The sequence below is a fragment of the Armigeres subalbatus genome, chromosome 3 (assembly GCF_024139115.2).
Source record: "Armigeres subalbatus isolate Guangzhou_Male chromosome 3, GZ_Asu_2, whole genome shotgun sequence".
In the NCBI taxonomy this organism is placed as follows: Eukaryota; Metazoa; Arthropoda; class Insecta; order Diptera; family Culicidae; genus Armigeres; species Armigeres subalbatus.
In genome coordinates this window covers 210,560,101-210,575,974 of record NC_085141.1, presented here as the reverse complement: position 1 = coordinate 210,575,974, position 15,874 = coordinate 210,560,101, and the positions used below count along the sequence as shown (strand labels likewise).

Genomic DNA, 15,874 nt, shown 5'->3' with positions numbered 1-15,874 from the left:
TTGCAAAAAGATTGAAAGGATTTGATTTTAGTTTACCTATTGACGTGATCGGCAGATGATGCCCGGTTCAGATACTCTGGCCTGGCATTGCCGTCCCGAGCGCCGACGGCATACACTAAAGCTGCCGACGGGTTTGACATGTTGGGAGGTCCGCTGCGTGGCGATGGAGATTCTTTTTCCGGGCGTCCACCCGATCCAACCGAGTTGCGTCCTTGCGCTTGGCCGTGCATTTGCTGCGACGTGATGTAATCGTTCATGATGATCTGTCGCGAGCTGAGCTGCTGGGGCGGTTCCAAACTGAATGCCGGCGCATTTCGGCTGTACGCAAACTGAGGTGCCTGGGGGCTTCCTTGAGTTGGCGCTTGCGATACCTGGGCAGGACTCTGTCGGTTGTTGTATGATTTGTACTCGTACGAGGCACGTTTATCCGGCAGCGTGTGCCCAGATACGTGCACCGGCGTTCCTTGGGTGATGGATCCAAGCTTGTCGTTGGACGAAGGCGGTGTTTGTCTAAGCATGTTGTCATAACGAGGGCTAAGCGTCGTTTGCCCTTGCACTAGGATTTGTTGACCGGCAGCATTTACTGGTGTACCATGGGTGATCGAACCTTTGGGTCCCATCGATTGCGCTGGTGGTTGCTGCATGGCCGATTGCACTTGATGCGTCACTTTGGGGCTCAGTTTAGGAGCGTTTTGCTTCTTCGAAGGAGGGGGTGTTAACGAGATGGGTTGTTGCGGCATTTGTCCTCGTACCACGATGGAAGGTGCAGCATTCGAGGGGCCGGCTGGACCTTGACTCATAGCCATCGGTGGACCGCCGGGCAATGTTGTCAAAAGGCCAGAAGGTGATTTTGAAGGGTGACCAATAGATTCGATGTAATATGATCGCGGATACTTTGGTGGATGCTGATGGCTCGGTGGTGGAAAGTCCGGGTGGGGCGGCCAATTGGGTGAGGACGATCTAGGCATTTTGCTGTTGTGCGCTGGGGGAGGAAGGTTGTCTCTTTGTGGCTTCTTTAGGCTGAGATCGAGCGATTGTGCTTGATTTATGTAGACTATGTGGGTACCGCTGTTTGGGCGATCCCGGTTACTGGAGCTGGTCAACGATTGCGACTGCGGCTGGGTGAGTTGAATAGGTTGAGTCTGCGGTTGCGACGTTTTCTGCTGCTGCAAAGGAGGTGGAATCTGCTGACTCGGAGCTAGTGATTGTGGAGGCTGTTGTTGTTGTTGCTGCTGCTGATGCTGCTGTTGCTGTTGCTGCTGCTGGGGAACAGGCGTTATAGTGGCCTGTATCTGGGAACTTATTGGATGGGAATAATCCGGCATTATTTGTTGCGGCTGATTGTGAGAATGGGAGTTCACCACTGAAAGTGTTGCCATTTCTCCAGAAGGAGGTCGATTAGGCAGCCCCTTTGACATATCTCGATAGTCTCGTGGTGGGAAATTCATTTGCTTTACTGACCCGGGCATATTATTAGATTTTAGAGATCTTTCTATCACATTCAGCATCATGTCTCGAACGTTCAGAGGTGAGTTAACGTCATTACCACGCGGTCCGTTTTGCAAGGGCGGATGATTGGCAGAGATTAATGGGTTCGTTCCGCTAAGCGGAATATAAACAACTTTGGGACTCTGCCGATTAGCTGGTGAGGTTTCATTTTCTTCGTCAGCTGTTTCTGTAGCTGAGCTATCGTACTCTTCCGTGAGCTTTTGTTTTCTAGGCGGCTGCCCTGGCGGCAGCAAACGGTCGTCATCGATACTCTTCGTTAGAGGTGGTGGTGCCAGTGTTTCAGGAACGGCGATGATCTCCTCTTTCGTAACATTCAGTGGCACTGAGTTGTTCGGGCTTTCGGCGGATGCAGTTGTATCGCTACTTCCGTCTCGTTCGTCCGAAGAAGAAGCGCTCATATCCGACTCATCACCATCGGTCATAGCAGGGCGACTATCTTCGCCAGGATGCTGTTTGTAGTATTCCGTCACTGCCATGTCAAACCCATACTTCTTCTTGTAATGGAAGTAAAAACTTTTCAGCGCGACGGGGGTCTTGTTCAGCGTTTCCGCCAGCTGATTCCATTTCGGGCCAGATTCCTGCAGGAGCTTTTTTAATCGGTTTACCTCTTCTTCGGTAAGATTCGTTCCTAACAGATGTGGACCCATTTTGCGCCGAATTCGTGTCAAACAGGCGGAACAACACTTCGTCACATTTGGTGGAATTTGCAATTCTTGTATAATCGGGTCGCGAATCTCCGGCGAAAGCTCGGAAAGACGTGGCGGAAGATTTCGGAATCGTTTCACCCTGTCTTTCGGATTGGGACAGGTCGGCAAGGGACAGTGCGTATATCTAGAATGGACGGATTGATCGTTCAATATTAAACCCTGTGCAAGAGCGGAGGGAGAATAATATTGCGAGTCGTACCTAGATTTCACCGACTTGCATTGGCACGTATTGCAAACACGTGCTCCCGGCGGTATCGCCTCTTCCGGTATGCCGTACTGCATACCCCGGCCTCGTTCCAGCGGCCGAGTACGAGGGCACATCTCAGTCTTGCAGACGAAACAAGAGTGCAGTGCGACACCCTTATCTGGAAAGAAAGTAAAAGAGATAAAACGATGTTTAATTATTCATATCCGAACGGTCAGCGGTAGGATAGTTAAATTGAAATCAACAACAGTAAGAGCCCACATTTTGTTAGGACAACTACAGCGAAATAGCATTAAAAATTCTTTCTGATGTATACACATTTGGATAAATGAATTCATGGTTTGTATATTTCACACCATAATGCCACGATTTTTTTCATAAATCGATCATTATATTGTTTACGGATATTATTATCCAATTTTAACTTGAACTTTAACGAAATCCTAGAGTAAATATAATATAATCTAATATAAAAGCATTATGATGCATTGAATATAATCATTTACAGATAACCTTAGAGAAGAATTCGGGTTTTCTAGATTAAGAAATGTTAAAATCAATTGAGAATGGTTAAACAAAAGTTAGCTTTTGATATTGAGTATGAATCGCTCTCAGAACAACATCTGACCGCTTAAAGTATTGTTTTTGATTTTCTATTCCAAAAACAAAATTAGGGTCCGCCACCATCCCGACTACACATGACTTCCCATGTTCGCAAAATTCTGTTCACTAGTCTGGTTGCTGCTAGTCCCCTAGGTGAGTGCGGTTGCCGAAAGTTAAACAGCGTAAAAGGCAAACAGAGTTAATTTAGACTGAAATCAGAAACCAAACAGAAACCAACCAACCGGCACAATTCGCAAGAGTCGTCAGAGATATGAATCCACCGTGGTGAAGGCAAATGACTTTGCGTCGCGCGCGCTATTCCTACGCCAGCAACGCTCCTCCCACGTTTTGTCTTCCGACGACGGGTCGGGACGACGAAGACGACGCGTTTCGCTGATACGCGAGAAATGTATGTCATTAGAATTGAGTGTGCCGCGTGCGAGAGTGGGGGCGCGCGCGCGATTTGTTTAATCAAAAATGAAAATGTAACCAATTGGAATGTCGAAACGAACTGCGAAGCAAAGTAACGACAGGGAATCACGTTCATTTAATAATCGTAATTTATTGACATTGGATACACCACCGTTTCGCCGTCAACGGGCCATGTCTTCTTCGTTTTGGCCGGAGAAGTGATGTAGGGTCTTTCGACAGGTGCGATCGAACCGCGCGGATGGATGCTGGATTTCAACTTTTGCTTTGCAACGAAATCAGAGTTTGACATTTTCGAGGAGGAACTTCGCTTCATTGTTTGAAAAACATTTTATGATTATTCAAGACCGCCGAAATAAATTTCGGCATGATAAAATATGACTAGTTTGCTGTTAGTTGTGTGAGGCAGACATAAAAGTTGCTAAATATTTAGAAACTACTAATAAAAACTAATTAAATGCAAATTATGAGACTGTAACGTAGTCAGATGGGGTTGTAATACAAAAGAAAAAAGTCGTATACCTGTTAGTCTGTAATAGCACTTTATCAAACCAGTACCATTAGATATGTGTGATACTACAGAAAAAAAGTGCGGAAAGAAAGCACTTCGCATCAAACATCGTCAGTTTGCGCGCGCGTGTTAATTAAATTGAATTAATTAAATTAGCAGCGAAACTTGCTGCTAAATTAAACATCTGTGCCAGCATTCAAATTTCTGATTAAATATCTTAATTTGACTGTCTGTTTTATTTGCCCTCGAGTTTTCCTTCCCCTTCAGGTATGGAGAAGGGGCGGCTGTGGTCGCGGTGGAACCGTTTGTTAGCTTCATCTATCGCGGTTGAATTGGTTTCACATTGTTTTCGGTTGTTTTTGGCTTACCGCCGTTGCTGCTGACGATTGTGGAAAAGGATGAGGCAAGAGAAGTTTTCCTTCGGCTCGGGGAAAGTGCATGGGTTGAAAAGTTGCTAATTGGTTCGAGATATCATGCTCAACACCTAACATACGTATAGAGGGCTGAAGCTGCAATTTTATTTTGCGGTGATACCTTTTTATGTCGATAAAAGGATGGTAGATATCATTTCTGGTCATTCACAAAACACGGAATTGAGAGAAAAGTAATAACCGCAAGCGGTTAGAAAAAAATGTTAATTAACTAGTTAGAAAAAAAAAATCGGAAAAATGACTTACATTCAAGGATCTATAAAAGTCTACAACTCACAGCAGAAATGACATTTTTCAAATTTGAAAAGGGATGCCAAGAGATTAGTAAATAAATTCATGAATTTTAGTTCGATTAACTCCATTCTTGGGACAAGCTTTGCACCCACTACGAGCAGAAAAGGGTTACGGTGCATTCCTTCGTTCGTTTGTGGATCGGTCGACCGTGATATTGAACAAGCTGGTGGAGACATCTGATGAGATGGTTAATGAGCTTGCTTCCGCCGATCACACTGATTTAGTGGAGCACATCTGGAAAGGATGGGCCCGTATACGCCAGCTAGTTGGTCTCAGGAAAAGGTTAAAAACGACAACCCTTAGCTCGTTGTTGTCGTTTCTAAGAAAACGAATGCAAACTTTGGAAACATGTTCAGCTTTTGCAAGGAAGGAATTGTTCTAAAGAGAAGCAATGCTTGTGAAAAACGAAAAAATAGTGAATGCGTTAAAATAAGGGACGTCTAACCAAACGTGTAAAAGTGTTCAGAGGACCATAATAAGTTTACATGCGACGATTTCAAACTCATGCTTTCATGGTGAGAACTATCGACGAGGGAGCCAAATTAGGCTATCCATGAGGACATTCAGCGATGGGACTGACAATTGAAATCAAAACAAAGTGTGTATGCAGTTGAACGAAACTCACTTCTGGTGTAAACCGCGCTTAACATTTTCCTTTGAATTGTTCTGTCAGTCCGGTCAGAATCTGTCAAAAAATCAAGGTAAACAAAAATCGTCAGCTGATCGCAGCTGTCTTATGGATTGCCTTATTCACTGCCGCCAACAACGGTGGTGGTAAATGTGTAGAAATTAGATGGAAAATTTTTGCAAGCAGAAATATTGATCGCAAATCATCGTAAGTTTCAGAAGAGTGGGTGGACAATGTGCCGATGAAAATCGAAAGTTTCATCTCCTCGAAAAAAGTCCCTATGCAAAATTTCAGCTCAATCGGACTTCGTTAAGTGCTTGACCAAAGCGGTCAAAGTTTGACTATTTTGAAACCGGAAAAAATCGAAATCGAAATTTTGTTTTTGATGCCGGATGTCTTAGAAATGCATAAAACGTCGAGATCTGGTGTAATCTTGAAAAAAAAAGACTTTCTGGGACTTAAAAAATTTTTGGAACTTAAAAAAAATTGATGCCAAATGTGTCAAAAATGCATGAAACGTCGAGATCTGGGGCTATCTAAAAAAAGAAATTGGAAAAATATTTTTTGGGACTTTTGGAACTCGAAAAATTTTTGGGAAAAATTTACCTTTTGAGACTTACAAAACTTTTCGAAATCGATTTTTTTATGCCAAATGTTTTAGAAATGCATGAAACGTCGAGATCTGGTGTTGACTCGACGTTTCATGCATTTGTAAGACATTTGGTGTAGAAAAAAAAACGATTTCGAAAAAATTTCCAAAAATTATCAAAGTTCGAAAAAGTCAATTCTTTCCAATTTTTTTTTGTAGATCGCACCAGATCTTGACGTTTCATGCATTTTTGACAAATTTGGCATCATTTTTTTATTTCGAAAAAAATCCAGGTTCCAAAAAGTCCAAAAAAGTCAATTTTTTCAAAAATGTTTTTTTAGATAACACCAGATCTCGACGTTTCATGCATTTCTAAGACATTTGGCATAAAAAAAATCGGTTTCGGATTTTTCCTGTACCCCCCTTGGGAAATTTTCGTGTTTCAAAATAGTCAAACTTTGACCGCTTTGGTCAAACACTTAACGAAGTCCGATTGAGCTGAAATTTTGCATAGGACTTTTTTTTAAATTCGATGGTCAAATTTTTCCCATACATTCCATTGGAACCTTAGTGGACATATTGGAATTGCCAAGGCGTAAAGGAAAGCTGTTAGAGCCGGTTGAGTGAGCTGATATCACAAAAGTTCCGCAAACTATAATCATTACTACCAATAACAGTGTTCTCGGTAAGTAGTAAAGTAAAAATAAGAAGAAGACAATCGACGGTGTTAACTGTGACAGATCCCACGGCTTAGTATGAGGAGATAATTTTAAAATGCTTATAATAAATTCAAGACAAAATGTAATGAAAATCTAAGCCAATTATCTGTCCACCATACAGCTTTATGCTTACCGTGCCTACGAATGAATGGTTAGGAGGGTCTAAAAAGAACCTAACCGCTCATGGAGCCTGTGAAGCAGCAGGACACCCCTCACAGTATTGAGCTAACCGGAGATATGGCGTAGCTGACTTTTTGTTTTTCCGAGATCATCGGCTACTCTTATTCAATCTCAATTTGGGGTTAAATAAGGGTGGGATTATGCAGCCCCCTGAAACGGCTGTCATCTGCATACAATGTGATTGAAGCCGAAAACTTGGTGCTAAACTTGGTGCTAGCTGTCAAGCGTTGGCTTTAAGCAAGGGACACAGTGACGCATGCGACAATATCGCTCGAAGGCAGATTTAATTCGAATAAAAAACAAAATGTTTATTTTTTTTTTTAGGCTCGATTTTAAGCTGTTGTTAAAAGAAAAAGCGCACCATCTAAAATATGTTTTAAAACTTTATTGCTATTATGTCTATAGCTGATTCGTTTATTTCAGATTTTTCGCTATAGCGCAAAAGTTATCAGCACTGTCTTTGTCACAATAACAATCAAATTAATTACAATAACAAATTTGTCAAGTCTGCCTGATACCTATTTGGATATCTCAACAGTTTGATAGATGTCTGAAATAATTTGACAAACATTTGGCATTGTGATAAAGAGTGGGCCTTTAATTCCTAATGCATCTTTCTGTTTGAAAACCAAATTTTTGCAAGCAGAAAAAATAAGACTGCAAAGCAATTAGGTGATTGATCAGCAGTGATTCATTTTTTCCTCTAATTTTAGAATACTATTTTCGTTGGAATCTGAAGCAAAATAATGTTTTAATTTTGTTTAAATAAATGAAAATTATCTTGCTGCTCAGAAACGCCGGGTAAAGTGCATTGATCCGAATTCCGTAGTTAAAATTACGCGTTAAATCGTCAAAACATAAAAGAAATATTTGAATCTCGTGATTCAATCTGCATAAAATAGAACGAAGCTGTGCAACAGTTTTTAGCTTTTGAATCTGAACTTAAACAAATCTAGGGCAGCTGCTAGGAGATGCATGTCTTAGATTCATATTAAAATTAAATACACCAATTTGAATCACTACTAAACTGATTTAATTCTTAGGTTACTTAGGATTCTTAAGATTAACAGTTAATTAATTATGAGTTACTCATAATCGGCACATTTGCGACATGGGCAGTATAGTTAGGTTTCTTGTCATCCGAAAAAACTTTTTCCGGTGCATGATAGTTATTATTTTTAATCTCCAGATGTTGACGCTAAGTCCATTACACTGTCAAAAATATCTATATAAGATATATGTGTCGCCGTTATAGATTTTTGCAATAGCTCCACCCTAAAATAATCGATGTAAAACCACATATAAATTAAATAATTGCTAATTCGGGACCACACATAAAATTTATTTGGATATATTTTTTAAAAGTAGATCGCGTGAAGAATGGTTATGTGTGCGCTGATATACATCATAAGTTAAATCTACGGATTTTTGCCAATAAATATGTGTGGATTTTTAGTAGTGTATGCTTCCAAAAACCATTATTCTAACATCACACAAATGGTCCAGAGTAAAGCAAAATTTTATCCACAATGTGACATCCACTTCCAGTTGGATCAGATCAAATGTAAAGGAAAAAGATTTCAATAGTGTTTCATAAAACACCTGTCGATGACACGTTCAATGACTAAGTAGATTAATTTATCTTAGTTTCGACGCCTATATTATAGTGAGCTCAAGTTTGTAACCAAAGAGTTTATGCGTTAAGATCAAATAGATGAATTGATTTCGTCAACTGGAAAGTAGGTGTGCTGTCGCATATCTCATAGTGGCAGTTCGATAATTATCGAATAACCCTGCTTGGAGAGCAAGATTACTTTTGATAGATTTATGTTTTAATGGTTTTGGAGGGTGCTCCAGCCTTTTTTAAGACTCTTTGAACTGGCACTTTCAATTTTAATTCGGTAAATGAGACGGATCTTAATGTGTGTTTTCATTCGGTTTCTGATAAACTTATTTTACAGAGAAAAAACGTGGATGCTCGAACAAAATTTCGTGGAAATCGTGTGTAAAGATTTAAATCGCGCCTACAGTGTGGTGCATAAACACTGTGGTGTTACCATCTAGGGCAATTTGGAATTAACACTAGCGCTAAAAAGTAAAACACGGCAAATTTGAACCATATTTATCAGCACACTAGCACTGCGCAACGGAGACATAACGACATAGTTCAAAATGATGAGTACAAACTTTTACACAACCACGCGATTGAAGATGAACGTCTGCTCTGTACTTATTTATCGGAGGACCTTAGCCGGCCCGGGGTCTCCAGTAGCCTTGCGAGCAAAGGCGTAGGATTGCCAATCCGGAGATGGCGAGTTCGATTCTCGGTCTGGTCTAGGATGTTTTCGGGTTGGAAACTTTCTCGACACCCTGGGCATAGTGTATCCATTGTACTTGCCACATAAGATACATACTCATGCAATGGCGGGCATAGAAAAGCTTTCAATTAATAACTGAGGAAAGTTGAAGCAGACCATGTTCCAGTTGGAATGTAAAGCCATTTAAGAAGAAGAAGAAGACCTTAACCAGCCCTGTACTGCCGCTAACCGCAAGTCGAGCACATCTGTATATGGGCCTCCATATACTTATGTGCTCGACTTGCGGTTATCGGCAGTGTAAACATACTGTGAAAAATATTAAATCTCCGGTTCAGGCATCCCTAAATTGTCAAAATCGGATGATTGTTAACAGAAGTACAATATATTTATACAATTTCTCTCAAAATTGGCTTATCCCAGTTAATTTGGTCATGTACAGCATTTTACGAGCGCTAATGGCCGCCTCAATTGAACTCAGTTTTAGGTAGAGTAGAGACAGTTTGAAGTTTGACTTGTGTGGTTTGACACAAAAACAATAGGTTTCCATAATCATGGACTAAACCAAGATGAATATACAGCTAGGTGTTACAATCTGCCCAGTTTATGGACGAGAAGAAGGCGGGGGTGAAAAATTCATTTCCGGTGCAAAACATAAACAAACCGGCTGGCTCTTCCATACTAAAATCCAAGATGGCTGAATCGTGAATTTGGCAGATTGGAATACCTAGTGGTGTATTCATCTTGGACTAAACCGCGATGTCGTTATGCCCCGATTTTCAGTAAGAAGAAAACATCCGCTGCGAGTAATGTTTACAAAAAATAAACCTCGACATGAACATCCGGTGAACTAAAATTCTCCGAGTTCACTTAAATATTCATCGACCCGCAGCGGATGTCACTTTTTCGACCGATAAGAAGAAAAATCGTGGAAAAAGAAGACGCTCGTGGTTAGGCGATTAAAAGTTGCAAGAAGAAAAAGAAGCCGAAGGATGACATTTGAAAAAAAAAATCACCGGGAGGCACACGGGAAATTTTTTAAAACTCTTCTTAAAAATTCTAGAAGTATACGAAAATTATTTGAAGCTCTTTTGGTGGAATGTCTAAAAGAAATTTGAAAACGGAAAGTAGTACGGGGTTGGACTTTTCTTATACTGTGTATCAAGTATGATATCACAGAATTAATTTTGAAATAGAAAAATTGCGTTTATTATGCAGTAGAAGGAAAGTACAGCTCCGTACTGCCAACCGTTCCTAATTAAATTGCTCCTAAAATTTCTGAGAAGAGTTTTAATAAACTGTCCGTATGCTTCCCCGTGCAATTTTTTTCAAATATAATCCTTCGACTTTTTCTTTTTCTTCATGCAACCTTTATTCGTCAATAATGATAAATTCATGAGGATTATGATGATCGCTGCGATGTCAAACGACACAAGACAATCGTCAAATAGATTGCACCTTACCAGAACATGTTAAATTGTGGCGGCTATCGAAATTAATTTATTGGCTTTTTTCGGTGATAATTTCGGCTGATTTCGATGATAATGTGGCGACTATTACCGCACGTAAAATGATGGATAAATAACGAAAACAGAAAAATATAACTTAAGTTAATGAAATTTAAATTTTCACAATCGAAAATCATTTTGCGATCATTAAATACCCGCGCGAAATTTAATCAGTGCAATATGAACGGAGCTTTAAACTTCAAGAACAGCACTAGCGCCACACAAACAAACGGTGGCTTCAAGAACTAGTGCTTGTTTCACGGGGTTGGGATTATGAGTATGTTTTTATTTAGTTTTTCAACAAATTGTCACATTGTCATAATCGCCACACATTGTACTCTGTGGTTTGTCTTTGACGTTCTTGATACGATACCAATTTTCATCGTTGCTGTTCATATTTCTGATTCGCAATGGCTACAGTTGGGATACATCTCAAATCAATCTTCAGCATAAAAGAACGTCAGCGATTAATCTTTGTAGACTTATGCAAAATGGCAAATCTCAAGTGGCTTTGGTGCAGGAACCCTATTTTCGCATGGGTAGCTTCTACCTAGGTAATCTAGTGAACCCGGTTTTTGCTGCTTTCATTAATGGAATGGGAAACTCTCGACTCGATCAATGCCCCGTGCATGTGTACTTGTTAACAACGCTATCGCTGCTACACTTATCTCTGAATTAACAACCAGAGATGTATGTGCTGTCACAATTGATCCAACTGGCGGAACCCACGTAATATTTCTATTGTTCGGTTTATTTACCACATGATGAGGCCTTTTGAAGTGCAATATATGACAACTCGTTTGAAACCATCCGTAGGAGTTGGGATGGTTTCAAACGAGTTGTCATATATTGCACTTCAAAAGGCCTTCCGCTAATTGTCGGCAGTGATGCAAATACTCTAACATAATCGGGGTAGCTCGGATATCAATCTGAGAGGCTCCAGCTTGATGGAATACTTAAGTAATACCGACCTTGGTTTTCAAACATAGGCAATCGTTCAACCTTTATGGTATCTAATAAAGTATTGTCAGATGAGGAATCTATACCAGAGCATCGCTACATCTATTTTGATCATTTAAATGTTACTTCGCAGACCTTGCGTTTTAGAAATCCTCATTTAGTCGACTGGGATCTTTATACAGAGTTGCCTTCCACCAAGTTTCATGGATATCTACCATCCATTGAAACTCCTACCGACTTGGATGATGTAGTTGATACTACAACGTTGCACATCGTGGAAGCTTTCGAAGAAGCTTGCCCTTTGCGTTCTGTGAAAACCTCCAGAAGAACTCCGTGATGGAATTTCGATTTACCTAAGTTCAGGAAGCTGTGTAGAAGGAGTTGGAGCAGACGCCATTCAGCAGGGGCGGATTCTTGCAAATTGACCCGGAAAGCATACAAGAAGGCTCTTCGATTTGCTGAGCGATTCGGCTGTAGTTGAGTGACGCCTGTCTATTAAATGAAATACATTTACTTACATTTACATTTCTTCCTATGAAGAAGCGTCAAAACACTTATTTGATACGCATTTTACCCTGGATATTTCGATATGGTATCTTGGGATGTTCCTGATGTCTTTACATGTAACTATGGGTCTTGGACTCAAGCTCGTAAAATCATAGCTATTGAATCGATTCAATGGGAACTTAAAAGTGTTGCCCCTTACAAATCTTCTGGAGATGATGAGATTTATTCCGTTGCTTCAGCGAGGTGTTATCAGCATATCAAACATGTTTTGGAAAAAAAAAACTTTTAGTTATGCATTAGCATTTGCTACTGGATACATTCTCATGTCCTGGCGGGATGTCACTGTAAAGTTTATCCCAAAAGGAGCACGTCCACGTTCGTATGAAGAAGCAAAGAGTTTTAGGCCCATCAGTCTGACCTCGTTTCTCCTGAAATGCTTAGAACGTATTATCGATCATCACATCCGTGATGACTGTTTGGCAAACAAGCCTCTTCATGTTAATCAACTTGTTTACCGATCTGGAAAGTCTACCGTGCCTCTTCGACATAAAGTTTTCAACGACATCGAGAAAGAATTCGCTCATACTTGGGTGCTTTCTTAGATATTGAGGGTGCTTTTGACAACGTGTCTTTTGATGCGATATTGGAAGCCACACGCTGCACGATGGCGGAAGCCCGGACAAAACCTCAAAAAAATTTGTTCGTTTCGTGAAACACGTTTTTTTTTAATTTTCACACATATATTATATGAACTGATTCCAAAATTAACATTTGACTAAAGTTTTTTCGAGAACGATTCGGAACGATATGGTATCATGTATCGGAACCTATTTTTGGTCTACTTTCCGGTGGTTAATGTGGTAATTTGCTCCTAATTGCTCCAAAGTTGGAAATTGACTGCTTCAATGTAGAATGAGGACGCTGTTAATGCTTCAGACCTTAAGGCTTGCGCCTCCAGAAGTACTCGAATAGCATAGTATATGTTGGATAACAATTCTAACTTCAAAATGAATGTATGGGGGCCTACCACTGTGCGCTGTCATGGCTACCTAATATAATAACCAAACGGATTCACCAGATGCTAAAAAACCGACATCTCTATTCGACATTACGTCAAGCAACGATAAGGAAAATAAGTGTCTGCGGATGCTCTCCACTTTTGTGGAATTTCGTTGCAGATACGCTATTGAGACTACTCAATAATGATGATTTTGATAATGAGTTTATGTATTACTACTTTATTCGACCTGATGCAAAACGCTCTTTATGAATACAAAAGTTGGTTTCCCAAATCTGGCTTATCGGTTAAACCGAAATATGAACCGGTACCAGCGAAAGTGGTACATGTTAAATTGAGTAAATTTTTCAGGAGACGCATTTTTCCAAAAACTTCGAAAATAAAATTCAAATTAGCAATTTTCTGCATCCCAACTGTACCAACGTGTTATGACTAATATGCCTAAAGGTAATAATGAGAAATATGCGGAGTTTCTTGACAAATTTCAAGTTTGTTGGAACAAAATGCACATGTACCACTATTAATGGGAACAAAATGCAACAGAAACCGAAAATCGTTGCCAGTAAAAGTGGTACATGTACATTTATAAAATTATTTTAAACGGCAGTAAACCATTTTGAAATTCAAAATAGGGTTGATATCTATTGCGGAAACATCCATGTTGTCAAAATTTCTTTTCAATAGGCTGATTTTAGTGGGTAGAACTGCACATGTACCACTTTTCCTGGCAACGAAATGGCCATTGTGATATATACCAGAAATTAAAAAGTGCATATCTTCAGATTTAGTTGTCAAAAATCACTTTTTCGTTATTCCCTTACTAGACCTTTGCTCACAGAAGCAGTTGGTGTAAAAAACACAAAATCGACAAAAATGGTTTATGTACCACTTTCGCTGGCACCGGTTCATATATCAAATGGATTTCCACAAAAAGTGTACGATCAATTTTGGGTTTTGGATGTCTTGTGTGGTAGCAAAAGGGTGAAGTGAGGACAATTCAGCCTAAATTAGGCAATTTTCGAAGGATGTGCCCAATCGCAATGACTGGTGCGTTCTCTTCGACCCCCACGGCTGCTCTCGAGGTTCTCGGGACATCTCAAACAAGAAGCATTTTCTTGAACTTGCCGATTACGGGTGCCGTAGTAAATCAAATTTCGGACGCTTCAATTCGTATGGGAAATTTTCTTAAATATTTCATCGAAATGTTTCGTCAAGCTGGATCGGAAGGACTAATAGTTTTAGCTTGTTTTAGTAGAGCTACATTTTTATAAGACACTAGTCGACCCGGCAGACGTTGTCCTGCATAGTAGGCGAAAATACGCGTTGTGAACCGCCTATGCGAAATTTCCATACGAATCTAAATTCTAGTTTTTCACAATTTATTCAACCCTACTCGTAATTTTTGCATGAGGAAATATCATATAAACCCGTCGGAAACGATAACGAACATATCTGCTGAAGAAATGGAGAAAATCCATCCAGCCGTTTTCGAGTTATGCGGATACGAACACAGACCATTTCATTTTTATATATATAGATGTTAGAATAAGGCGACGAAATGATTAAAAGACAGTCTGAGCTGTGTAGTGAGAATTGTTTTCAATTATTCTTCCTGGTACTGTGTTCAAATGTCCGAAATTTGAGTCTTTGTGTCCGAAATAAAAATCCAACCCCACCGGTGTCCAAGGATTGAATCAAACAGAAGCCAGACATTTTCATAAATTGCAAACATTCTTCGCAATATCTTGCACATATCAAATACGTAGTTCAAAGATGAATACTGTACTTAGTGATTGCAATGGTGATTTAAACGGTTTAAAAAGTGAGTAAACGGGATGATAACATTTCTCAACTAATCGAAGCTGTTCCGATCAACCCCTAATGCTTTCTACTACGGTGAAGACTCTAGGGTTGACTCCATCTCTAACAACTCATCTCTCTGACTCCATCTCTAAAAACTCATCATTTTTTTTGGAGTATCCAATGGCGAGTATCCTCTATTTTCTTCTGACATTTCGTCACCTGATGTTCCTACGTTGCAGAACACAATCTGAAGATCGTCACTTGCTGGTGTATTTTCAAAATGTGCGAGGGCTAAGAACGAAGATTAACACTATTTTTTGTAACACTCTTGACTGCACCTACGACATCATTAAGGTACACTGGGGGAAGTGGAAAAGGAAAAATCGATAGTGCATGTTTGAATTAGTGTAAAACCAGTTTGAATGATCTAAATGCGTTCAATCAAAATGTGCTATCAAAAACAGTCAATTTTGCACCAACTGTGCGATAATTCATACAATTTTGGTCGCTTGAAATTTATGGAAATAGATTTTAAAATTATGAGTTGTTTTTCCACTTAACCTAGTAGGATGGGGTAAGTGGAAAACCCATGTTACCTTGGCCTTTAATAGTGACGATTAGTTACGTTACGATTAGTTAGTTATTAGTTATAATGAATATCAATATGATAATTGCTCTGAGTATCTTTTGTGGAATAATATCATTACTTTAACGGAATAGATCCTCAAGGAATTCTAGTAATAACTAAGGGAGGGCTGGTTTTGCCTTCTCGAACACTAAGTGTACGTAAAATCTATATGTTCGCCCCAAAGATGAACTTTTTAAAGGAAAAATGGCACTTAATTGGGATGATGTCTGTATGTGCGTATTTGTATGTATGTGTGTGCGCAAAGCACGTACAAAATTATCAGCTATTCTTAAGCACTTGTCCTTAACCAATTTGTTCGCAAAAAAATTG

At 39.8% G+C, this 15,874-nt stretch overlaps 1 protein-coding gene across 7 annotated transcripts in view; it reads right to left on the bottom strand.

Annotated features, from left to right (window-relative positions):
* LOC134228053 (uncharacterized) overlaps nucleotides 1–15,874 on the bottom strand; it is a 229,213-nt gene that overhangs the window by 16,634 nt on the left and 196,705 nt on the right. For 5 of the 7 annotated variants that reach the window (XM_062709817.1, XM_062709815.1, XM_062709814.1 and 2 more), the window contains exon 10: nucleotides 37–2,581. In XM_062709817.1, coding sequence (XP_062565801.1) covers nucleotides 37–2,581 — 2,545 coding nt within the window. The remainder of the gene's footprint in view (nucleotides 1–36; nucleotides 2,582–15,874) is intronic. The other 2 variants (XM_062709819.1, XM_062709820.1) reach the window with 1 other exon arrangement.